The sequence below is a fragment of the Suncus etruscus genome, chromosome 17 (genome assembly GCF_024139225.1).
Source record: "Suncus etruscus isolate mSunEtr1 chromosome 17, mSunEtr1.pri.cur, whole genome shotgun sequence".
Lineage (NCBI taxonomy): Eukaryota > Metazoa > Chordata > Mammalia > Eulipotyphla > Soricidae > Suncus > Suncus etruscus.
In genome coordinates, this window is record NC_064864.1 from 72,350,716 (window position 1) to 72,377,251 (window position 26,536).

At 46.2% G+C, this 26,536-nt stretch overlaps 1 protein-coding gene and 1 pseudogene across 1 annotated transcript; one reads left to right on the plus strand and one right to left on the minus strand.

The window, feature by feature from the left end:
- The first annotated feature begins 1,148 nt into the window (after window positions 1–1,148).
- Window positions 1,149–18,105, plus strand: SCART1 (scavenger receptor family member expressed on T cells 1). The gene is given in 13 exon segments (XM_049790462.1): window positions 1,149–1,215; window positions 1,541–1,858; window positions 2,553–2,849; window positions 3,368–3,676; window positions 3,853–4,158; window positions 4,243–4,950; window positions 5,579–5,716; window positions 5,719–5,877; window positions 6,019–6,087; window positions 6,164–6,478; window positions 7,041–7,121; window positions 8,466–8,523; window positions 17,790–18,105. Coding segments are annotated over 13 exon segments (3,141 nt in total).
- Window positions 11,115–11,240, minus strand: LOC125995214 (uncharacterized; annotated as a pseudogene).
- Window positions 18,106–26,536: the final 8,431 nt, after the last annotated feature.

The following is a 26,536-nucleotide window of genomic DNA, read 5'->3' on the forward strand; positions in this document are numbered from 1 at the left end:
ACTCTATTCATTTTTCTGTTTTCTCATTGTTGTTTTCATTGACATTTCCATCACCCTCAAGGAACACTGTGCCCACAGTGGCTATTTTCTGCTCCTATTTCCTTGCCCAAGTCCGTGCCTCCCCTTCTGTGTTGGTGGCTTTCCTAGTAGGATACACAGGTGAAGCTCCTGCAGTTCATCTTCCTGCAGTCTCCCACTGCACTTGTGCAGCCCATCGTTTCCTTGCTGTCAGTGGGTCATGTACAGGAGCAACTAAGCCTTCCTCTGTGTACTCATCAGTAGTGCACAGCTGGGTGATTCTGTTTGCTCATTCCCAATAGCAGGATGAGTAATGCCATGAATGTCTAGGTTTGTTCTCTGCAGGAACTGACTACATTGCTTTGGTATCTCCCTGGCAATTGCCCTGGTGGGAAACAGAGTGCCTCTCCACCGCCACTCGGGATGCTAGTTGTGTCCTAGTTCAGCCACCAGTACCCTGTGAGAGTTTTAGTCCATCTCTGCACAGCCTCACTATGGCTTGCTGGAGCAATTTCTATCTCTTTACCAGGCTTTTTGTTTTAAATTCGTTGCATGGGAACTTTCCGTATGTTGTCAGGGCATTTCTAGGGGAGCTGCATAATTGAGAACCGAGCCTGCTCTGTTATCTGGTCTCTTCTGTGAGGGCTGGGTTGGTTGTGATGTGGGTGCTCTGATTTTTTTCCAATCTTCTCCTTTGGCCTGCTCAGCTCCCTTGATAGCTTTGTGCTCAGAGCCTTGGGAAACTAGGTTGAGCTGTTCCCTTTGGTGCCTTTTCTGGGTCAAGGTGCCATCCTCCAAGATGAGTACTAACACCAGCATGGAGGGCAGAGACATGCTGGCTTCCTGTACTGTGGTCAGGCAGGACAAGGATCTAGTGGTGCCTGTCAGCACTTTGCAGTGTGGGAGGATGCCACAGCCAGACTGTTGCTCACATCTGGTAGCACCAGAAGTCTTCACAGCTCTTCACAGAGAGCAGAGAGAGCTACCAAACAACTGTTGGAGCAACTCTGTCTCCACTGTCCCTGCTTGTCCTGCTGTCCCCACCTGTCCTGCTGTTCCCCCTGTCCACATCTGTCCTGCTGTTCCTACTGACTTGCTGAGTTAGGCTGCATGGACCTGAGTCTGTGGGGATGCAGGTGGCACTCTGGTCTCTGGGCCTTGGGTCCCTGATCCTCTCTCTCAAGGCTGTTCCCATTGGTAAGTGTCTCCTTCCTTCATTGGTGGAACCTTCTGGAACAGGGACTGTGCCTGCTGATATCAGGATGGGAACTGCAGGGAATGTGAGAAGATGATGCTGGGTGTGTGTGTGTGTGTGTGTGTGTGTGTGTGTGGTGGTAGCAAGAGGACCATCCCAGCCTCAGGATAACCAAAGGGTTCCAAAGAACTTGCACGGGAAGGGAAGGGTGGCCTGGGCAGTGGGCAGGTCAGTATGGCTCCTCCCTCACTGGCCTGCTCTGCTGTGTGGGGCTCTGGATTTGCACCCCCAGTGGACTGCCCTAAGGTGGGCCTTTTTCTTCCAAAGGGGGGCCCGATGCCCTGAGACTAGCGTACAGATCCAGCTCATGTGACGGCGTGGTGCTGGTTCAACATCAGGGCTCATGGGGACATGTATGCAACCAGGAGTGGACACTGCAAGAGGCATCGGTGGTCTGCAGACAGCTGGGCTGTGGCAAGGCAGTGGGTGCCCCCAAATACGTCCCACTGCCAGGAGAGAAGGTGCAGCCCCAGCTACACAACGTGTCTTGCAGTGGCAATGAGTCCTCGCTCTGGGAGTGCCGCCTCGGGGCATGGGGGTCTCACAAGTGTCCACACCAGTGGGTGGTGGTTGCTCTGTGTGCCAGTAAGTGGGATGGTGGAGATCTGGGGAGAGCGGGAAGATCTCTTGGGGCCAGCAAAGGGAGGGTCTCTCCCTAGACAAGGGGCCTCAGTGACCACAGGGGAAGCTCTCAATCCTCCTACTGGCCCATGCCTTAGGTAGGCAGCTAGTGTTTGTCCACAAGGCTTTCCTGTCCAGCACTGTTTGTTGTAGGCACTGGGATGCGGCTGGTGGAGTCTGAGGATGGGCCTGCCCTGTCCCAAGGAGAGCAGGGAAAGCAGCAGAGCCTGATAGGAGTGGTCTGGCTCTGCTTCCAGCCGCTGGAACTGGACCCAAGCCTATTCTTAAGGATCAGGGAGACAAGTACTGGCCCTCAGAAGCCTTTTGTGGCTCTGGGCACTTGATGTCACTGAGAATTGTGAAGCCCCAAATGGTGCTCTTCTGTGGGCCTGTGCTCAGTGGGGCCCAGTTAAGAGGGACAGGGTGGAGACAGCAGAGCAGAACGCTGTAGTGTCCCAGATCAGATGAAGGACCCTCAGCCCACATTGACTTTCTTGGAGGGAGGCCACACCAGGCTAGATCCTGTGCAGGCTCACAGGCCTGGGATGGCCCGGCAGGTACCTCAGGCCCAGTGAAAGTGACTGACCTTGGAGACAGGTCACAAGCCCAGGACTGTGGGCCATCGGGGTCTTGTGTCTCTGTGATGTGACCTCTGCAGATGGCACTTTCCGGGAGATCCGGCTAGTGAAGGGCCGCAGCCCATGCGCAGGGCTCCCTGAGATCAGGAACGAGAACAGCGTGGATCGGCTCTGTGGTCTGCATGTGGAGGAGGCCACAGTATTCTGCAGGGAACTGGGCTGTGGCTCTGTGCTGCAGGCCCCTCGCCAGGAAGTGGGGGCTAGAGGGAAGTACATGACATGCAAAGGCACAGAGACCACCATCAAGAACTGCAGACTCAATAACAACCTGCGAAGTGGCTGCGACTTCCAGCAGGACGCAGAGGTGGTCTGTTCAGGTAGGTGGACAGACGTGGAGGTGGTCAGCTCAGACAAGTGGTTATGGGCAGGCAAGAGTCAGACACTGTACCCCATGCGTGGATCTCCTAAGGCCCAGCCCAGTGAGGGCTTGACTGGCTGCTGGGAACCATGCTCGGTGCCTGTCCCATGGCTACACAGCTGTTTCAGAAGCACCGACTTGTGGCTTTGAGCAGAGACTTGGAATCTCGGGCACAGGATGGTTTTGAGAGTCTGGGGAGGTGAACACCCAGGGCTGGTAGAGGCTCTTTGACATTTGGGGGTACCAGCAGAAGTTTTGTGCCTGTGCCCAGGCTCGTGGGGACAGAACCAGGCAGCCCTGCTGTCCCAGGAAGAAACCTGACAGTGTTTGGCCATCAGATCCCACCCTAATAACCCTGGCAAACCCTGTGGTGGACTAAGACGTTGTTACAGTTGGGGCCTCTTGTGTGTCCTGAGTGTGCCTGAGCTCAGCTGTCCCTGTGAGAATCTACGCTGACCCAGAGCTTGTCTTCTCCAGGACACACTGAGGTCCGGCTGGCAGGTGGTGAACACCCTTGTGTGGGACGCCTGGAAGTGCGGCATGGACTGACATGGGGCACCGTGTGTGATAGGAACCTGGACCTGGCCACGGCCCATGTGGTGTGCCGGGAGCTGCAGTGTGGCGCTGCGGTATCTACGCCTGGGGCTGCCCACTTTGGCCACGGCTCTGGGCTCGTGTGGACAGAGACCTTCCACTGTGTTGGCAATGAGTCCTTGCTGTTCCACTGTCCCCGGGGGCCAGGGCACCAGTGTGGGCACAGCCAGGATGCTGGACTCCGGTGCTCAGGTGAGACCACGAGTGTCGGTCGCAGCTCCACACTCTGCCATGGCTCGCAGAGATTCCTCCGTAGTGCAAATTCTTGGTTCAGGGGTGAGGGAAGCATGAATTCTGTCACCCAGGGGGAGGTGGGTGCCAGGTAGGCCTGCCGAGTCCTAGACTGACAAGTCCTGTCTGGCCCACAGAGTTCCGGCTGGTCAATGGCAGCAGCAGCTGTGAGGGCCGTGTGGAATTTCAGGTCCAGGGAACCTGGGCACCCCTCTGTGCTGCTTACTGGGACTTAGCGGATGCCTCGGTGCTTTGCCACCAACTCAACTGTGGCAATGCAGTGGCCATGCTCCAGGGAGGCCACTTTGGGGGCTGGGGAACACCCATTTGGCCCGACCAGTTTCACTGCACGGGCACAGAGGACTATTTGTGGAACTGCCCAGTCACCACCCTGGGAACACCGCCCTGTGCCCCAGGAAACGCTGCTGCTGTGGTGTGCTCAGGTGGGTCTGGGGGGTGGGCTGGAAGAGGTAGGCACAGCGGGCTCTTCTAGATTCTCCTAATGCGCTGCGCCCACTCCCGGACAGGTCTGGCCCACGCTCTGCGGTTAAGGGACGGACAGAGCCGCTGCGATGGCCGCGTGGAGGTGTCCGTGGCCGGGTCATGGGGCCGAGTGCTGGACGCCATGTGGGATCTGAAGGGCGCAGCTGTGGTGTGCCAGCAGCTGCAATGCGGGAGGCCTGAGCGTGCCTATGATGCACCTGCGCCCAGGAGCAGGGCCAGTGGCGTGGCATTGAGTGGGGTGCGCTGTGGTGGCTCTGAGACGCACCTGACCCAGTGCAACATATCCACTTCCCAGCTGCTGCCCGCGGGGGCCTGGCGGGATGCGGGCGTCGTGTGTTCAGGTGAGTGTGGCTGTTTTCCGACATGCCCACGGCCCACGCAGCAGCTCTCTCAGGCCTGACCGAGCATTTTCGCAGGGAGCCTTGGAGTGCGACTGGCTGCTGGACCTGGCCGCTGTGCAGGGCGCGTGGAGGTGCTGCACGGGGGTGCGTGGGGCACCGTGTGTGATGATGGCTGGGACCTCCAAGATGCCCACGTGGTCTGCAAGCAACTGGGCTGCGGCATGGCACTCAGGGCCCTGGGTGCGGCACACTTTGGGCCGGGCACTGGGCACATCTGGATGGACGAACTGCGCTGTGGGGGTTCGGAGTCTGCTCTGTGGCAGTGCCAGTCGCGAGGCTGGGGCCGACATGACTGTGGACACAAGGAGGATGCGGGCGCCGTGTGCGCAGGTGAGTATTGGGACCAAGCTATGGCCCTGGGAGTAGCAAAGCCTGCGCCCTGAGCATCTTGGGGCATGGACCTCAATGATTTGAGAACAAGGTTTATGGATTTTTTGAGGGGTCTATACAGGGCTTGCTCCTGGCTGGCTCGGGGTGGGGTGAACTGCCTATGTGGTGCTGGGGATGGAATTCCAGATCGGCTGTATGCACTATTTTTAAGTTTAAAAGTTTAGTTTAAAAATTAGTTTAAAATTATTAGGCAATGTAATTTAGGAAAGTAAGAAGAAATATGCCAGGAATATGGGGCTGGGGTGGGATGGGGAGGAGAGGTCCAAACCTAACACTACTAAAGCCAGGATCCAAACTGCAGTCACTAAATTGTTTATTGTGCAAAAGAACTTTTCTGTTTCAGGTGATTTCCAGTCATCTTCCTGGACACTGGTGACACTGCTAACACACCTACACATGGGGGCTGGTGATGGGTCCTTGTGGTGAACTGTACACTTAGGTGGGGAGGTTGTGGGTGCATAGCTGGTGTGAGGTTGATGGTTTTGAGGGTTGCAGCTCTTGATGCCAGGACTCCTATATTTGGTTCCCCTTTGAGAGGCATTTCCCTGAACAGACTAATACTTTCTAGGCTCGGTGGCCCTGAGGCTTCGAGGTGGCATCCACCGCTGTGCAGGGTGGCTGGAAGTGTTCTACAATGAGACCTGGGGTGCCGTGTGCAGCAACGCACTGAAGGACCTTTCCTTGTCCATCATCTGCAAGCAACTGGGCTGTGGGGAGCAGGGCTGGCTGGAGAACAGGCCGAGCCATGCCACAGGCTCCCGCATCTTCTGGGTGGACAAAGTGGAGTGCCGAGGGCTGAGAAACTCCACCCTATGGCAGTGCCCCTCTGCTCCATGGGATCCCCACTCCTGTATTCCTGGGGAGGAGGTTTGGGTTACCTGTGCAGGTGAGTCCTTGTGTCTGGGGACAGGAAGGTGTCTCCCCTGTCCCGAGACCCCACAGGACCTCCGGGTCTCCTCTGAAGCCAGCCAGCACACTAACTCCTGCTGTTGTTCCTTCATCCACCAGAGTTGTCCAAGGAGAAGCCACAGGATTCTGGGGACACCGCTAATTGCTCATCGGCACAGAATTGTCCAGGTCCCACTTTGTCCTCTGCTTTCTGTCCATGGCCTAGCCCAGCCCTGCTCTCCGTGATTGTGGTTTTCATTTCCAGAGGAGGGTGCGCTGCGTCTTCGTGGGGGCAAGGACAACTGTGCAGGCCGAGTGGAGCTGTGGCACGATGGCTCCTGGGGCACCGTGTGTGATGACGGCTGGGATCTGGCTGATGCCGAGGTCGTGTGTCGCCAGCTGGGCTGTGGTCCTGCTCTGGGCGCTCTGCCGGGGGCTGCCTTTGGTCCAGGCTCAGGGCCTGTGTGGCTGGATGAAGTGGGGTGCCGGGGCAGTGAGGTGGCCCTGTGGGACTGTCCTGCACTGCTGTGGGGACACGGAGACTGTGTGCACAAGGAGGATGCAGGCGTGAACTGCTCCAGTGAGTGGTGTGGGCAGGGTTGTGTGTGTGCTGGGAAGGGTTTTTGAGCCAGGGCCTCTGTTGTATCTCTTTTCAGTGCCCCTCTGGGCAACTGGAGCAACTGTAAGATGCTCTCAGGGGGCTCTTAGGGATGTTGCATCTCCTTCCTCACCCTCTGGTCCCATTTCTTCTGCAGGGAACAGGACCATCGTGGCATTGGTCTCAGGTGGGTTTGCTCAGCTACCCTCAGCCTCTGATAGTGGTCCCTGTGCAAACCAGCCAACCATGTCCACAACCTTCCCTTTGCTGATGGGGCGGAACTTGGTCCTGGTCTGCTGTGTTCTCACACAAGTGTGACTTTGCACACAGCACAACTGAGGGCTCTGAGCAGTCAGGAAGGAGTTGTCCACTTGTCCATCTTTTGTTCCTCCTCCTGCCCTCTCTGCCCTAGAGGCCTCTGAGGGAACAGAACATCTCTGTTCTCTGGGTGCCCCTCCCCCTCCCTGGGAGGCTCATGGTGTGGCCCAAGGTCACAATAGCCCAAACAGCCCAGGTCAAGTAAGCTCTCCCATCTTGTCCACAGGTACCCCTCTGGCCCCGCTGCCTCCCCACCAGGCTGAGACCTTGCCAATGACCTTCTGCCTTATTCTGGGCACCCTTTTGGGTGTCACCTCTGTCACCCTGGGGATACAGTGGTGCCGTCGCCACAAACAGACTCGCAGTGGTAGGTAGATTTTGGCATTGGCCCCCAAGATTCTGACAATGGGTGGCAGGGCACCCAGAGCCAGGCCATTGGTGGCTTTGGTGACCTCTTAAATTGAGGACAGGGCACTGGAGCTCTGCCAGCTCTCAGGACAGCTGCACCAGATCTAGACCCAGCCAGATCTCGGGGATGCTGTCTCTTGATCCATCTAAGGGACTGGGTGTTTTCTGGGGGCACTTGGACTGGGAGTCCTGGTCTTGGGGGCCCAGGGAAGTGAACCTTATTATAGGGGGACTTTAAATTCAATGGGGAGCTGTGGCCAGTAAACCTCAGGCCTGGAGGGTCCAGTCATGCATGAGAGACCTCCTCTCCCAGGGCAGCTCCATGCCTGCTGCCGGCCACTCTCCCTTAGATAGCGTTGACTGGTCTTCACAGGTTCTAGAATGTCGGAGAATTTACCTTCAGAAGGTGTTTATGAGGACATTGCAACCATCTCCATGGGGGAGAGAGACGAGGGAGCTGGAGAATCTGGGCATTGGGTGTGGAAGGAGGAGTATGATGATGCCGATGAGCCAGTCTCTGAGGATGGTGAGGTGGAGGAAGAGGAAGAAGAGGAGAAGGAGGCAGCGGCGGCCTTGAACTCCACAGGTGTGCACTTCTGTGCCCTGATGTCCATAGTGCTCTTCCTGCTGTACTGCTCCTACACTCAGGGTTCTGACCTGGTCAACGCTTACATATAAAGACCCAAGTGCAACCTCTGTGTGTGACTCTCACTCCCATCTCAGGCTTGGCTGCAGGGTGTCTCCCCACTGGGTGGGCCTGTCTGAGGGCCCTGGATCCTGTCCTGCTATCTTGTCCCTGGCTGGCTGCTGAAGACCTGAGCAACTGGGTAGGAGAAGGCCCTGGAGCCAGAAGTTTCCCAGTAGCCCTGCTCTGCTTCCTGTCTGGCTTCAGGGTACAGCTGGAGCCCAGCACAGGCACTTCTGGTGGGGGGTGCAGGTGCTGAGGGCCCCAGTTCTTGTGTGTCTCTGATGCAGGTGGGCGTCTTCATACACCAGGCCCTGAAGCTCCCCACCCCAGGATGTACTGATGCTGAACTGGCTATGGTGACTCTGCAGTGACCAGATGGAAGGGAGGACCCCCGGGTTCCAGGGGCTGTGACTCTCTAATTTCTCAGAGACGTTATTAAACTCTTTTGAAAGCATCTGCTCATTCTTCACAGATCTCCACATGCTTTTTTGATCTCATACCCCACCTCATCTTGGTCTAAGTCAAGTTCCAATCATCTCAGTTCTCCTCATTTAGGTCTCCTGACTGTGGGGCTCTTATATGTTCCAGCTCCTGACCTGCACTTGGACCTGATGTAATCAGATGAAGCAGAGTCTCAAACTCAATTTACCTGGGGGCCACAGGAGGCAAAGTCAGGGTGATCCTTGAGTGCAAAGACAGTAGTAAGCCTTGAACATTGGGATGTGTGACCCAAACAACTAAAACAAAACAAAACAAACAAACAAACAAAAAAGATTGCTCTAGGGTAGGGCCACAAAACGTTGTATGGAGGGCTGCAAACGGCTCGCGGGCTGTGAGTTTGAGACCCCTGAAGGCATAGCTGCTCCTGTCTGCTGTTCACCAGTCCCTGAACAACACCCTCTATTACACCTTCTGACTGCCCCTGACCACTCATATTACACCTCCAGACCACCCTTGACCACACATTGACCACATCTGTTCACTTTCTCCCATCTCTTATATTGAGCATAGTACTGGAAATCCTAGCTAGAGACATTAAGAAAAACACAACAACTAAAGAACCAGAGAGATAGAACGGAGTTAGGGATTGTCTTGCATGCAACTGACCTACATTTGATCTCCAGCATCCCATAGGGTCCCCTCAGCCCACTAGGAGGGGTCCCTGAGCACTGAGCCAGGAATAAGCCTTAAGCACTGCCAGGTATGGTCCCCCCCTCCCGAAAAAAAAAACAAATTAAGAAGGGGGAAAAGGCAGAAAAGGCATTCAAATAAAAATGAGGTAATATCACCTTTGTATGTGATGGTAGGAAAAGTCCAGCCTCATTCTTTAATGTGTGGTTATCCAGTTGTCTAGCATTATTTATAGAAATACCATTTTTATTCTTGAAGAAGAAATGATATTTGAACTCTTGAAAGCCAGTTGACAGGACTGCTGGTTTTATTTATGGACTTTTATTCAGTCCATAATAAATATAGCTTTCCTATGTATAAGCTTGTCAAAGAGATGCAAGAAATCAGCTGTGTTTTGAGAGTGATTGCACCCACTATCTGGAGAGCAGCTGGGGAATACTATCGTCTTAACCACACAAAGTCTTCCAGTTCATGGTATGGGGTATTTCTGTATTAATCTTCACTTTGATTCCTCTAACAGTGTGTAGTTCTTTTGTTAAATTTATTCATAATATTCCAGTTATTTTAATGATATATATTTTTTTTTTTTTTGGTTTTTGGGCCACACCCGGTGACGCTCAGGGGTTACTCCTGGCTATGCGCTCAGAAGTCACTCCTGGCTTGGGGGACCATATGGGACGCCGGGGGATCAAACCGCGGTCCATCCTAGGCTAGCGCAGGTAAGGCAGGCACCTTACCTTTAGCGCCACTGCCCGGCCCCAATGCTATTCTTTAAAAAAAATTTTTTTGGGCCATACCTGGTGGCGCTCAGGGTTACTCCTGGCTCTTTGCTCAGAAATCACCCCTGGAAGGCTCAGGGAACCATATGGAAAGCCAAAGATAAAACCTGGGTTGGCTGCATGCAAGGCAAATGCCCTATTCACTGCACTGTGTTATTACTCTGACCAATCATTAATGGTCTTCTAATCTAAATTTTAATTCATTTTTGGATTGTTCATTGCAAGAATATATAAATCAATTTTTGTGTATTGTTGGTAGAAAAATGTAGATCTTCCTGAACTTAATAGTTTTTGTACTTTTTTAGTGTATTTCTTAGCATTTTCTAAATATAACTTACATATAAACCAACAGAGATAGTTTTATTTATTCCCTTGAATATAAATGCTGTGACTTCTTTCTATAATCTAGTTGCCCTGGGTAGTCTCAAGGACACTGCCCAGTAGAACCTGAAGAGCTGACCTCCTTGTCTTGTTTCTGGTCTTTAAGAATAAACACTGATATTTCACCTTTAGGGCTGATTTTAGCAGTGTGTGTAATATTATATGTTCTTGATCCTTCTATTTTTAAATTTCTGAGCACTAAAGTGAAAAGTTGCTTAATTTTGTTAAATTAAGCTAATTTTTCTACACTTATTCAAATGATCAGATTTTTTAAAGTCTATTTGTATGGACCACTACATTAATTAATATGCAGATGCAAAGCAAATTTATATTCTTTGGATAAATTCCACTTGGTCATGTCATGTAATTCTTTTTGTAGCTTTCTGGATTCAGTCTGCTAGTGTTTCACTGAGAGTTTTGTTGTATATTTTTGGGAGATCCTGGCTTTTAGTTTTCTTATGATTTCTTCTGATTTTCGTATCAGTGTAATCCTGAAAGTAGTTGGGAAATATTCTTTCTCCTTGTGAATGATTGTGAAGGACTAGTATTCTTTAAATGCCTGGTAGGATTTAGTGGTGATGAATATCATGCCTAGTATTCTTTGTTTAAAAAATTAAATAACTGTGAGAGGCAGAGTTAAAAAATTGTTAATAGTTGTGGGGCCGGAGCTATAGTGAAGCAGTAGGGTGTTTGTCTTGCACTCAGCTGACGCAAGACAGACCCGGGTTTGATCCCTGGAGTCCCATGTGTTCCCCTGAGCCAGGAGTGATTTCTGAGTGCGTGCCAGGAGTAACCCCAGAGCATCACCAGGTGTGGCTCCAAAACCAAGAAATAAATGTTGATAGTTTAGTTTTAGTCATACAATGTTCCAATACCTACCTCTTCAAAAAAACTAGTATTCTTTTTTTTTTTTTAATTTTTATTTTTTCCAGACTCTATTTCAAGTCGTCATGGAGGGGTATTGTGAAAAGTTTTCAATTAGCAATAATCGAGCCTCGGATAAACCTCATTGGCTATGATACTGCCACTGCACAAAGCTAGAACTAGTATTCTTTAAATACCTGGTAGGATTCAGTGGTGATGTTATCTGGCATTGTGGGTAATTTTGTGGATAACTGAATCTATTGTTATAGCTTATATTTCACTATAAATTTGTCCATTTTATTTAAGCTATTGGTTTTGTTGACAGATAGTTATTAATAGAATTTCTTTTTTTCTTTCTTTTTTTTTTGGTTTTTGGGCCACACCCGGCGGTGCTCAGGGGTTACTCCTGGCTATCTGCTCAGAAATAGCTCCTGGCAGGCACGGGGGACCATATGGGACACCGGGATTCGAACCAACCACCTTTGGTCCTGGATCGGCTGCTTGCAAGGCAAACACCGCTGTGCTATCTCTCCGGGCCCTAATAGAATTTCTTTATTGTTCCTTTTATCTCTATGAGGTTAGTACTTATATTTATTCTTTTTTATTTGTTTTTGGCTCACACCCAGCAGTACACCACACTCAGAAATCGCTCCTGGCAGGCTGGGGGACCATATGGGACGCCAGGATTCGAACCAATGACCTTCTGTATAAAAGGCAAATGCCTTACCTCCATGCTATCTCTCCAGCCCTATATTTATTCTTTTTTTTTTTTTTGGTTTTTGGGCCACACCCGTTTGACACTCAGGGGTTACTCCTGGCTATGCGCTCAGAAATCGCCCCTGGCTTGGGGGGACCATATGGGACGCCGGGGGATCAAACCGCGGTCCTTCCTTGGCTAGCGCTTGCAAGGCAGACACCTTACCTCTAGCGCCACCTTCCCAGCCCCCCTATATTTATTCTTTTTATTACTTTTCTGTTTTGCTTACTGGGACTCAACAGCAACTCGTGAGTTTTTTTTTTTCTTTTTTGATGTGGTGCCAGGAAACAAATCTTTTATTATTATCACTCTAATTTTTTTTTTTGGGTCACACCCGGCAGTGCTCAGGGGTTACTCCTGGCTGTTTGCTCAGAAATAGCTCCTGGCAGGCACGGAGGACCATATGGGACGCCGGGATTCGAACCGATGACCTCCTGCATGAAAGGCAAATGCCTTACCTCCATGCTATCTCCCCGGCCCCAATTTTTATACTTTCTTTACATTTGCTGAATTTTATTTTGATTTTTTCTTTTTCAGCTTCTTGAGATATAAGTATAGTTTACTTAATTGCAGATATCCATTATTTTTACATAGGTACTTACAATGGTCAAAATACTTAGATTACTTGAATCAGCTGCACATTTCCCTCCCATACCTCACCTCTCATCTCCACCTGTATCTAGGGAAGGCAATTTGCTTCTCTCTCCATCTCCTTCTCTCTCTTTCCCTCCCTTTTGACACTGTGGTTTGCACTATTGTCAATGATATAGAATTTGTGGGGGAGAAACTACTTGACTCATGGGACCATTTGATTTTTCTATGTTAAGAATCATTGTCATGAGCAGTTCTTATTTTTAGGGTCTAAATGGTGCAATTTTTTAAGGTGCACCAAAAAAAGTGGGTCAGGGAGGGATGCAAATAGGGCCACAAGATTGCAGAACTTGGTCATGCTGCGTGAGTGGTCAGGTGGTAGTGCACAGCTCTGAGCTCACCATCCCCTCAGGACCTAGGGGGCCTCTTGGAAACCTGCCAGAATTTCCTAGGGGGAAAAAGCTTTCTTCTGAGGTAGGACTAATCACTGCTCCCCTTCTCTGATCCTAAAGAGGTGAGACAGAACAGCTGATTTTGCAGTGGTTTCCTGTGACTACCTAGAGTACTTCCTCCTGAGGTCTATAGAGTCCAGGGCCTGAAACAGGCTTGTGATGACCTAATTTAGTCCAGGGCCTGAGATGGAACTGTGGTGACCTGATTCAACCTAGAGCCTGTGACAAGCAGCCTGTGGTGACCTGATTTAAGTTCCTCTATTTTGCATGACTGGGCCCATCTGCACCTGCTGTGAAGGCATATGAGAGCCACACATGGGCCTGTCCAGCTGATTCCAGCCCTTAGTATGTGCTGCTGTAATGGTTAGGGTTAGGGTTTATCAGGCTATCAGCCCCATGGCTATTGGACTGCTCAGTCCTGCCTGGTTCTGCTGAGGCTGAGCTGTGTTTGAGGGTTGGGGTCTGGCATTCCTGTGGCTCCACGTCTGCTTCTCTGGGATCTTGTGTACACACAACACACCCGCCCATGAGACTGTTCACTGCTCATGCTGCTGAATTTCCAGTCAGGGCCAGGGGAAAGGCCACAGCTCAGACTTTTCCGGAACTCTGTGTTGAGGCAGCACCTGAGAATGATCCTCACAAGCCCCATTACTGAGCACATTGTCAGCAGCTGGCAGTTTCCTCATGCAGGCTGAGTTTCTCTGAGTGCCAAGACCTCTTGACTTCTGGACAAGAGTAGGACACACATCCACACCTGATATTCCAGACAGGCTCGTTATTTTCAAACCAAGCATCCCACTGAGCTTGGAGGAAGACTTGCACTTACCTGTGAATCTGCAAAGTCACAAGCAAAGCAGCCACTGGGCTGTTCCAGGAAGTTCTATATAATGTGCTTTCCTTAGGTCTTCACCAACAGCACATTCAGGGGACGGGCTGTGTGTGGTTTCCTGTAGGCTTCCCTTCCGTTCATCTGGGCCCAAATGGAAGAAACTCTTCACTCAGTGATCAGAGACTCAGTGCTATGTTCTGAAACAATGGCATTAAAAATCTGGAAATAACTCCGAATAGAGTGAATGTGTATATAGATGGAGTGTTGTGCCTAAGATGGCAGTCCTGACCCTGGTTGACAACATTGTGCACATCTTTACTGAGTAATTCTATTTTTTGTTTTGTTGGTTTTTTTGGCCTCCCCAGCCCACAAGTGCTGCTGTTTTGGGAATAGTACCTGCCAGCGTGTACCACAACTGTTTCCAGCCTCATTTCTATGCCTCCTCAGTGGCTAGTTTTCCCCACTGGACTCAAGGCTCACCACCCTGTGGGACCAGTCTTCTGGCTCCCAGTGGATGCCCAGTTTCCATCAGATAGGACCTCCCTCAGAAGGGTCCTCTTGTCTAGCTGGACATGAGAGGTAGAGAGCGGCCACTGCACATAGATGGCAGGTAGCTCAGGTGCAGTTTCTATAATTTGTTGAAACAGTTGGGAGCACACCTGGGAAAAAAGGATAGGAATGATGACCAATGAGAAATAGAAAGGGACTAACACCATTACTAATAATAAATGTCTGTTGGTGAAAGGATACAAAAGCCATCCACAGAATGGGAGAAACTATTCACCTAATACCCATCAGACAAGGGGCTAATATTGAACATATACAAGGTACTGACAGAACTTAACAAGAAAAAAATCTAACCTCATCAAAAAATGGGAAGAAGAAATGAATAAATACAAATGGCCAAAAGACACATGAGAAAATGCTCCACATTATTAATTAAATTGATGCCTTTTGAAATGGTCCCCATTTATTTCCCATTTGATATTGTATCTCAGTCAGTTGGTATTTTCCCCTCCCCTGGGGGGGCTTGAATTTTGGAATTGAATAAATTGTAGGCAGGAGAGCTGAGCTGGGGCTGTCATCTTGGATTGTGGTTCTGTTTGTTGGAGTAACTGGCTTGTGGGCGAACAGCTTGCAGTGTAAATTTTCTTGCCTGCTATTTTCTCAATATTCTGTGTGGATTAATTATTTCCTGAGAATTATCAACATACCATCTTTTCCTGTACTTCCCAGACAGGGGGTAAAGGAAAGTTCTCTTTTGGAACTTTGGGACAACCAGACCTCAACCCACTTCCAAAGAATATCTATTTACATCACATCACTAGTCATCAGGGAGATGCAAATCAAAATAACTTTGAGGTACCATCACATAAAACAAGAACAATCAGTGCTGGCAGCGATGTGGAGAGAAAGGAACTCTCATTCACTACTGGTGGGAATGCTATCTAGTATAGCCTTTATGGAAAACAATATAGAGATTCCTCAAAGAAAACTGGAAATTGAACTCCCATATGATCCAGCTATACCACTCCTAGGGATATACCCTGGGAACACAAAAATGTAATACAAAAATCCTTCCTCACACCTATTTTCTTTTCTTTCTTTTTTGTTTTTTGTTTTTTGTTTTTGGGTCACACCCGGCAGTGCTCAGGGGTTACTTCTGGCTTTATGCTCAGAAATTGCTCCTGGCAGGCTCAGGGGACCATATGGGACATCGGAATTCAAACCAATGACCTTCCGCATGAAAGGCAAATGCCTTACCTCCATGCTATCTCTCTGGCCCCAGCTCAGAGCTATTTTCATTGCAGCATTATTTACAATAGCCAGACTCTGGAAACAAGATTCCCTTCAACAGATGAATGGCTAAAGAAATTGTGGTCCATATACATAATGGAATATTATGCAGCCATCAGGAGAGATGAAGTCACAAAATTTTCCTATATGTGGATGTACATGGAACCTATTATGCTGAGTGAAATAAGTCAAAGGGAGAGAGATACAGATTAGTCTCACTCATCTAGGGGTTTTGAGAAAAATAAAAGACATTATTATAATAATGTCCACAGAAATAGAGATGAGGGCTGGAAGGATCATCTCACAATATGAAGCTCACTATAAGGAGTGGCGAGTGCAGTTAGAGAAATAACTACACCGACAGCTATCAGAGCAATGTTAATGATTGAGACCTGTCTCGAATACAGGCGGTGGATGTAGGAGGAGGAGGGAAAGTGGAGACACTGGTGATGGGAATGTTGCACGGCTGAAGAGGGGGTGTTCTTTATATAAATGAAAAGCAACCACAATCATGTCTGTAATTAAGGTGCTTAAATAAAGATATTAAAAATGTTTGTTGGTGAAATTCATCTTCAAAATCCCACAAATGATTGTCAGTATAATATTTCAAGTGATCTAATGTATCTGAGTAAATGAAAAAATGGAGAAGGAAGAATAATGAATAGTAGGATGGGGAGAGGGAGTTCAGAGTATACCCTAGAAGTAAGGACAGGTGATTATGGGAGGGGGGATTCCTGGCAGAGGAAGATGAGGGCAGGGAAAGGATAAAAGATGGAGAAGGAAAGAAAAATGATCAGAAGGGAGAATGGATTGAAAGAACATGGGGGAGCCGGGAAGGTGGCGCTAGAGGTAAGGTGTCTACCTTGCAAGCGCTAGAGTAGGATGGACCGCGGTTCGATCCCCCGGCATCCCATATGGTCCCCCCAAGCCAGGGGCAATTTCTGAGTGCATAGCCAGGAGTAACCCCTGAGCGTCAAACGGGTGTGGCCCAAAAACCAAAAAAAAAAAAAAAAAAAAAGAAAAGAAAGAACATGGGAATATGACTGTGATAAAATCCAATAAGATGAAAATACAGAAGTGATGATGTTACCCCTTCCCAAGGCCAAATGCTAATAATCTTAACTGGATGATCAGACCCTCCCACCGATGGGAGGGGTCTGTGGTTGGTAATTAAAGTGACCTGGAGGAAGGGTAAGAAGGAGACTCAGCAAGGAAGATGTAGCAGGTAGAGAAGAGACACAGGTTGGGTGCAGAGAGGTTGGTTAGCTTAGAAGCCATATGAGAAATATGCCCATAGTGGTTAGGGCCTTGTAATAAAGCTGATGTCTCCTGAAACTTCACCTGACGTCTGTGGGTCATTTCCTCTCTGCAGACCCTTTGGGCTGAAGGGGCTGCAGGCACCAGGCTGGGCCGAGAAAGGCCTTACTATCCATTCACAATGCACTACTAGGACTCTATTCATTAGTAATTAATGCAACATGATGGTACATGAAAGGAAAGTCAGTGAAACAGAAAAGGAAAGAAAAGAGGATGCTGGAAAGATGAAGAGAAGAAATGAAAGAAATAGAATACAATCGATGAACAAAATAAACTCTATAGGAGGCTCAGAGAAAGGCAGTTTGAATATATTATATGGAGAGGGTGGATTAGGTGTTCAAGAAAACAAAAGGCTGGGGTTAAATGTGGGACGAGGAGAAGGTTGAGGTGGTGGAATGATAAGAAGACTAGCACGAAGGCAGAGGGTAAGGAAGGATGGATGGGAAGAAGGTGAGTGGGTAAATGAAGGGATGGAGGATGAGGTGATGTGCGGGTAGATAAATAAGCAGGTAGATTATGGATGTTTGGAAAAAGAATACGAAAGCATTTGGGAAGGAAGGTGGGCAGTGAATGGATCAGTAAAAGATGGGATAAATCCATAAATTAGTTGAAAACTTGATTGCTTGTTTAGAATTTATTTATTTATTTATTTATTTTTGGTTTTTGGGTCACACTAGGCAGCGCTCAGGGGTTACTTCTGGCTCTACGCTCAGAAATCGCTCCTGGTAGGCTCGGGGGACCATATGGGATGCTGGGATTCGAATCACCGACCTTCTGCATGCAAGGCAAATGCCTTACCTCTATGCTATCTCTTCGGTCTCTAGAATTCATTTTGGAAGCCATTCTCTCTGGAGGAGGTGTCACATTACCCAAGTTTCCCTTATAAAAATGAAAATAAAGGCCTCAAGCTTGCTCTTTTGGGGGAGAGAAACAGCTAAGAAGAGAGGAGACAGGGAAAGATACAAAAATATAACAGAGCAGGGAGCGAAAAGGAGGCGGAGGCGAAGGGACTACCGCGTTCGCGGGCTGCTCCTGTCCCACCGCCCGACCAGGTGCGCCCTCGTCGCCCGCGGGCTTCCAGTGCCAAGGTTGCTGCTTTGTGGTTCACAAGAGGTGCCATGAATTTGTTACGTTTTCCTGTCCAGGTGCGGATAAGGGACCCAAAACGAATGTCCCCCGAGCAAACACAAGCTCAAGATCCAAGATCAAGGTGGCAGCCCCACCTTCTGCGATCGTCGTGAGTCGCTATCCTACTGCCTCATCCACCAGGGAATTAAATGCACCACCTGCAACTTGACCGCGCGCAGTCGTTTATGCGCCAGTCTGGGGGGGAAGGACCATGCCGAGAAGAGGGCCGCATCTACCTGAAGGCCTAGGGCATTGAGGAGAAGCTGCATGTCACAGGCCTACGAAGCATGTAGCACCTGGTTATGCTGCAGCTTTGCCTGGAGAAGACCCCAAAAATCTTCCTCCCAATATAAAGGAGAACACAAGGAAACTGTGGGAACAAGGAGTCCCATACCCCCTATCCTGGAACGATAGGAGTAGCTTGTTCTGTAGGAATTCCCCGCAATAAATAATCCACACAGATATGAAGGTTTTAGCAGGCAAGAAACTCACACAACAAGCTGTTCACCCCCAAGCCAATCGCTCCATCGTGTGGAATCACAAGCTTAGATGACAGCTCAGCTCATCAGCTTTTCTTCCTCCCCTTTAGTCAGCTCCAAACCTTCCTTGGGGGAGGGGAAAAAGCCCCTAGAAAGGCAGCTGGAACACATGCAGATGGGAGCTATTTCAAAGGCCTTTTACCTCACAGGACACGGAAACACAGCCCCTGATCACGGATTAGAAGGATCAAAATGGCAACACTTCCCAAAGCATTAAACAAATTCAAAGTTGTCCCGATAAGGAGACTCATGACATTTTCCCACTTCCGAAATTAATATGGAACTATAATCTCTCCTCCTCTCTATAGCCAAAGCAATCTTTGGGGGGGGATTCTTGGAGAGGAAAAGTGGGGGGCATCACTTATCCCAACTTTAAGCTGAAATATACAATGATGTTTAAATTAAAACAGTATGGCATTAGAATAAAGACAGACCCTCACATCAGTGGAATAGAATTGAAAAACCAGAGAGGGAACCTCAGGTATATGATCTATAAAGGAGCAAAAAAATATATGAATTAGATCAAGGAAAGTCCCACTACAACAGGAGGTGCTGGGAAAACTGGTCAATCACATGCAAAAAAAAAAAAAAAAGAGCCTTTTAGACCTTTTCTTGATGCCATGCACAAAAGCCAAATCAAAAGTGTTTCAAGATCTTAATATCAGACCTAAATCCATAAGTTATATAGAAAAAGACATAGTCAGATCTCTCTGTGACACAAATAAATTAGAGGTATCTTTTTTAATTTTTAAAAAATTTCAATCTTTATTTAAACACTGTGATTACAAACATGACTGTAGTTGAGTTTCAGTCACAAAACGAACACCCCTCTTCACCAGTGCAACTTTTCCACCACCAAAGCATCCCATCTCCCTCCACCCACAGACCCTGCCTGTATTTCACAGGCATTCTACTCCTCTCACTCATTAACATTGTCATGGTAGTTGTTAGTGTTCTAATTGCACTCACTGCTCTTTGAGGAGAGCTTCATATTGTGAGCCTATCCTTCCAGCCCTAATCTCTGGGCATTATTACAATAATATTTTTTATTTTTCTTAAAACCCATAGATAAGTGAGACTATTCTCTCTCTCTTCCTCTTATTTCACTCAGCATTATAGTTTCCATGGCCATGCATGTATAGGAAAATTTCGTGACTTCATCTCTCCTGACAGCTGCATAATATTCCATGGTGTATATGCACCACAGTTTCTTTAGCCAATAATTTGTTGAGGGGCATCCTGGTTGTTTCTAGAGTCTGGCTATTGTAGATAGTGCTGAGATAAATATAGGAAGAGATTTTTGTATTGCATTTTGTGTTCCTAGGGTATATACCTAGGAGTGGTATAGCTCAGTTTCCAGTCTTTTGAGGAATCTCCATATTGTTTTTCATAAGGGCTGGACTAGACAGCATTTACACCAGCAGTGAATGAGAGTTCTTTTCTCCTCTCATCCCCACCAGCACTTACTATTCTTGATCTTTGTGATGTATGCCGTGGCGTCTCTGTGGTGTGAGATGATACCTCATTATTGTTTTGATTTGCATCTCCCTGATGATTAGTGATGTGGAACATTTTTTTCAGTGTTTTTTGGCCATTTGTATTTCTTCTTTGAGAAATTGTTTGTTCTTTTCTTCTCACCATTTTTTGATGGGGTTAGATTTTTTTTCTTGTTAAGTTCTGTCAGTAATTTGTATATCTTAGATATTATCCCCTTGTCTGACAGGTATTGGGTGAATAGTTTCTCCCAATCTGTGGGTGGCTTTTGTATCCTAGGCACTATTTCCCTTGAGATGCAGAAGCTTCATAGCTTAATATAGTCCCATCTGTTTATCTCTGTTTCCACTTGAGTGCTGTTTCTGCCTTGAAGATGCCTTTAATCTCAATATCATGGAGTGTTTTACCTATGTGTTGTTCAATATGTCTTATGGTTTTGGGTCTCATATCCAGATCTTTAATCCATTTGGATTTGACCTGCGTGCATGGTGTTAGATGGGAGTTAAGTTCCTTTTTTGAAAGGGGCTGATCAGTTGCTCCGACACCACTTGTTGAAGAGAATTTTCTTGCTCCATTTTGCATTTCTTGACCCTTAATCAAAGATTAATTGATTGTATATCTAGGGCATATTCTCTGAATGCTCAAGTCTATTCAACTGATCTGAGGGTCTGTCTTTATTTCAGTACCATGCTGTTTTAATGACAATAGCTTTGTAATACAATTTAAAGTTTGGGAAAGTGATGCCTACCATACTCCTTTTATGTTTATTATTCCAAATAAATTTAAGGAGTGTTTGATACATTTCTTTGAAGAATGTCATGGGTGGGGCCTGGAGAGATAGCACAACGGTGTTTGCCTTGCAAGCAGCCGATCCAGGACCAAAGGTGGTTGGTTCGAATCCTGTGTCCCATATGGTCTGGAGCTATTTCTGAGCTGCCAGGAGCTATTTCTGAGAAGACAGCCAGGAGTAACCCCTGAGCACTGCCGGGTGTGGCCCAAAAACCAAAAAAAGAAAGAAAAAAAAAGAATGTCATGGGTAACTTAGAGGGATTGCATTAAATCTGCACAATGCTTTGGAGAGTATTGCCATTTTAATGGTGTTAATGCTGCCAATCCATGAGCAGGGTATGTGTCTCCATTTCTTTGTGCCCTCTTTTATTTCTTGAAGCAGGGTTTTATAGTTTTCTTTGTATAGTTGCTTCATGTCTTTAGTTAAGTTGACTTCAAGATATTTGCATTTGTGTGACATTAATGTGAATGGGATTGTTATTTTAATGTCCATTTCTTCTCTATCATTATTGGTGTATAAGAAGTCCATTGATTTTTAAATATATTTTTATTTAAGTAACATGATCATAGTTGAGTTACAGTCATAACCAGAATACCCCGCTTCACCAGTGTAACATTACCCCCTCTCCACTTCTCATCCCCTACCTGTATTCGAGACAGACATTCTACTACAGTTATTTGTTTTTAAGTTCAGTTAGTTGTATATTTTTTCTTAAAGGATAAGAGTAAAAAGTATAGTAAAGGTGTGGTAGTGGCAATCACTATTGTTTGCATAGGTCCAGAAAAATGGGAAAATGGAAAAAAATCCTTGACCTGATTACAAAAAGACCTCACCTCAGAAGTTTATTGGCATAAGACCGACTCTGGGTTCCAGGCATACCAGTCCATTCAACTCGAGTCATTCTCAAGGTCCCGGTGAAACTTTTTTACACTTTAGCTATTGTTGGTATCAGATTCTTATATTTAAAGACTCTGGATTCTGTGTATTTCTTTCATTGATGTCAGGCTGATGTGGAGCATCCTCTAGTTTCAGCATACCATTAAATGCGGAGCGATCTGCCCTGCATGCAGACTGTTACTGAGTCGTCTGGGTGTTGGGAGCACTCTTTACCAAAGCAGTGGTAGGTCTTCCCTGGTAGAGGCTGGGATCCTGGTAATGTTATAGACAATTGTGGTTGTTTCCATAGATGGTATCCATTGTTCAGGTGTGTGTGGGCGATGCCCATTCTTCTGAGGCCTAAGCCAAATCATTATGCCAATGTTCAGGGTAAAAGGCCTAATTACATTACTAAATTTGTGTTCCCATCTCTATTAGATAAGAACTTGTTTGCATATGTATTATTTTCCCATTTTAATGTGCCTATGCAAAAGAGAAGTAATGCCACAAGATATTGTTGGTGCATCTGGGGGCCGACGAATAAAGTCCAACATTCCCCGTAACTTGCTTCAAACATAAAATCTATACAGAGATACTCTTCTACCAGTATTGCTTATAAAACAGATCTCAAAGGGGGAAAATCAAACAATCAAATAACAAAGCCAGTGGGCAAAATTGTCACTATATGAGGATGTTCGAAAAGAGTTATAAGTGTTAAGGGAATACATCTGAGATATACAAAGGAGATACATGTGTCCCTTTTGTGTTTTAGAAATAGTCAAGAGGGAGGGGGGTATTTCCGAGACACCACTTTGGTCTGTGATTTGGACAAGTGTATGTAAATATTTTAGGGGATTATTATGTTACTGACCCTACCCTGATCGGTGATTGTGCCCTACCCTAGGGTGTGACCTGGCATTCTGCCCCCACCCTAGGATGGTACCTGATTCTGCTTCCACCATTGGGTGATATCTGATCCCACCATTGGGTGGTACCTGATTCTGGGGGATAAAAACAAGGGTCTCCTTGGCAAGTCTTTCTGACCTTCATTAGGAGATCTAATTTGTTTGTGAGGAAAAAGACCTGTGAATAAGTGTTTTAAATAAAAACAAAACAAAACAAAACAAGGGTCTGTGGAAGGCGAGAGGCTTTTGGCTGGAACTTATGCTGAGTCTTTGGACTTCAGTCTTGTCCACTGAATAAAGCTAATATTTCCACAAGCCTGACTGTCTTCGAGCTGTTTACCCACCGTTTCACCTCAAAACCGTCAGCTGGACAGGGTGGCAGACGCGTGCTCCAAGCTGGAGGGGAAAGACCTCATCCTCCATCCCTCCATCAGTCAACCTCTTCAGGAGCTGACTTGCAACATAATGGCACCTGAACAGGCTGAACCTGGACCCTCAATAACTGTAAGTGAAATACTTCATTGGAAATTTCCTCTGCTGACCATTAAATGGTTTCTGTGGTTAGTCATGTGGATTCTGCCACCTTTTTGCTTACGCATTGGTTCTCTAGTATACAAGTGAATTATTCCATTTTGTTTAAAACTAATTGGTTTTGATCTAAGGATAATCACTGCAATTGGATGGTTGTGGTCTATATTTCAAATGAAAATTGCATTGTCTCCAGCCATCATAGTTTGTGGAATTTCTGTGTTGGCTCACGTTATTACTGTGAGCATAGTTATTGGCTGGTATTTAGGAAATAGAAAGTGTAGAAATGGTGAGGGTAAAACTAGTATGGATAATAAGGAAATCTTTCCGACGAAAATTCAGATGCAGGCTGACGAATCCAACCCCACCATCAACAATATAGAAATTTTTGCTGAAAGAAAATCAACTTGGAAAGTTAAGCCTGATTCTACTGAATCGCATGACAGTAGTGACTCAGACAATGATCAACCTCCAGTGCTAACTCTAGAAGTGAGGCCTCATTCTATTCACAAAATTGAATCGTACAGCAGTGCAGATTCAGATGATGAACCACACGCATGGCCTCAGAGCTCTATTCAGAGTAATTTTGCTAATCCGGCCTCATCCCGTTTACATGGGGTAAATGTTTCTAACTATGTACCCTATCAGATGGAAGAATTAGATCGGTTTAAAAAGCATGTAAAGAGTATGGCCCAAAATCGCCATATAGTGTGGAGTTACTAAGATTTTGGAGTCATAACTCATCTTGGACTTTGTATGATTTTAAAAGAATCACTGAAATATGCCTGTTGTCTAAACAGCGAACTGAATGGGAAATGCACTATTCAGAAGGCATAAAAGCCAAATTATATAGCCTGGATGGTACGAAAAAGCAAGTGGCAGGTGTTACTCTATCGTATGAATTATTGATGGCAGAAAATCAATTTGCAAATATTCAGACACAAGCAGCTTTACCTAAAGAAATCTTAAATTTAATTAGGGATATTGCATTGTCATCATGGGAAAAAATTGATTCTAACAGCATTGGTAGAGGAAACTTTTTAAAAATTACCTAAGGCCCTTATGAGTCATATGCAGAGTTTGTAGGTAAGATTAAAGATGCTCTGAAGTTACATGTCGAAGATGAGGAGATGAGAAACTTCCTAGTAAAATCTTTGGCTTATCATAATGCAATTCAGCCTGTAGATTAGTATTGAATACATTAAATGAAAAGGCAGATGTGAATGATTTCTTTTATGCCTGTTGGAATGTCTATGGGGAACCCCAACCCCCACCCCACTTAGACTCAGTACAAACCTTCCCAATTACCAAGGGAATGATGCCTTACTCCCCTCAGGGATAGGACACTTTCCGTAAACCAGGTCTTTGTCCAAAGTAGAATTCACTTCAGAGAATAAAAGCAAGATTAAGAAATACAACTTATCATCAGTGTCAAACCATTATGGTAAAGTTCACTATGGACACTGTACTTCATACTGTAAGATTGCTGGATCAATTTTCATGGCAAGAAGATCAAAAAAGTCCCTAATACATTGGTGAAATCCACAGCAGCATACATCCTGTTTTATACTTCTTAAAATCTACAATGAACACCAGATAATCATTTCACTTCCTTATCGGTTGCTATTAACGCTTTAGGATTCTTTCCACAGGCATGATCAATGAATATGGATTGAAAATCATGGACCCCCAATGTGTTTCCTTGTATGATGGATTTATGTCTTAATTTTATTATTGCTCTAGGTCTCAGTTAATCATGAAATCTTACAATTTAATTTAGTCAAGGTTCACCTGAAAGAAAAATTTCTCATCATATTAATGTTGTTTTTCTTTCTAGGTATACTCATTTAACGACTTTCACTCTTTTTAACAGCATTGCTTTATTTCCCTTAATTTAGGTTTTAAGATGCTACATGATAATTTTTAGGTGGACTTCTTCACAGTGCTTCTTGCCTATGATTGATTATCATAGAGTTACTGTTATACAATAACTTTGTATATATACTGTTATACACTTATAGTAGAGTTTTCCATGTTTGTATTATGCATGAAATTCTCTTTCAGATCTGCTCTGCTCTGCCATAAAAATTTTTTTTTGAATTTGAAATGATTTATCTAAACAGTTGCCAGCTATTACATTTTAAGGCGCTTTTAGTTGATTCAGCTGAATTCTCTTTTCTTTTGCTCTATTTTGGATCCTTTCCGACAAATATTTTTTGGTATGAGTGAGTGTTATGGCCATATTTTTTGTGAAGTCTGTATGTGTATGTTTTGTTCAGTGTCTGTCTGTTTTGCATATTTTGTATATAGTTCCCTTTTTCCTAACTTTATCTTCCTTCCTAACTTTATCTTCCCCAATTTAGTCTTCCTTATCCTTCCTTTCTAGTCTTAAACATTTAATCCTCAGGATTCCCTTCACATGTGCAACTCATCTCCTTCACCCACAATTACAAGCCTCCTGATCTCGGCCCGAGGAAGAAATCTGTGACTGTTGAAGTTTTGTGCCACGTTTGCTGCAAACTAGTTGAAAATGAAGCCACCTGGAATTTGTGTCATAATGAAACCCCAGAGAAAAGATCCATGGATAAGACCCACAATCTCTGGATCCCAGTTAAACTGTGTTATCTGAATCTATGGTTTTCCATCCACATACACAGTGCTATTGTTAACCATCTCTACAATGCTACCCCAAGATTGCACCAATTCCAAAGAAAATGCAGAAGCCCAACCGACTCATGATGGCTTCAACCCACTTTTCCAGACCCATCAAGTGTCTTTGGCTGGTCTTTTCGGAGTTCCAGACCCCTCATCTTTACAGATTGGTATTGGACTCTGTAGAAATTTCACCTTTTGTATTTTTCTTATAATTGTAATCCTTTGAGTTTATATTTGGTACTACACTTCTTTTGACTATTGTAATTAATGTTTTTCTATTTTAGTTTTTTTTTTTTTTTGGTTTTTGGTTTTTGGGCCACACCCGTTTGACGCTCAGGGGTTACTCCTGGCTATACGCTCAGAAGTTGCTCCTGGCTTGGGGGACCATATGGGACACCGGGGGATCGAACCGCGATCCGTCCTAGGCTAGTGCTGGCAAGGCAGGCACCTTACCTTTAGCGCCACCGCCCGGCCCCTCTATTTTAGTTTTTAATCTTAGGAGTTGATGTTGTATTACATTAGGGTTTTGCTTCCTTGACTTTAGGTTAGTGGGTTAGATATTGTTGTCTATAATTTCCTAAATCATATTTTTGTCTGGTCTCAGGGCTTTTTGTGTGGGCGCATCATAGGCAAAATACTAGGTTTATAGGAGGTTACCTCCATTTTGAATGGGCCTCAAGTTGTTTATTTACACAGGGAGGGTCTCTGCCTTAAAAATTTTGTTTTGGTTTGTGACTTAAGCTCCCATCTATAAATAATCAACCTTATTAGTACATCAGTTTCGGACATCATATGGACTTCAGCTTGGATTAA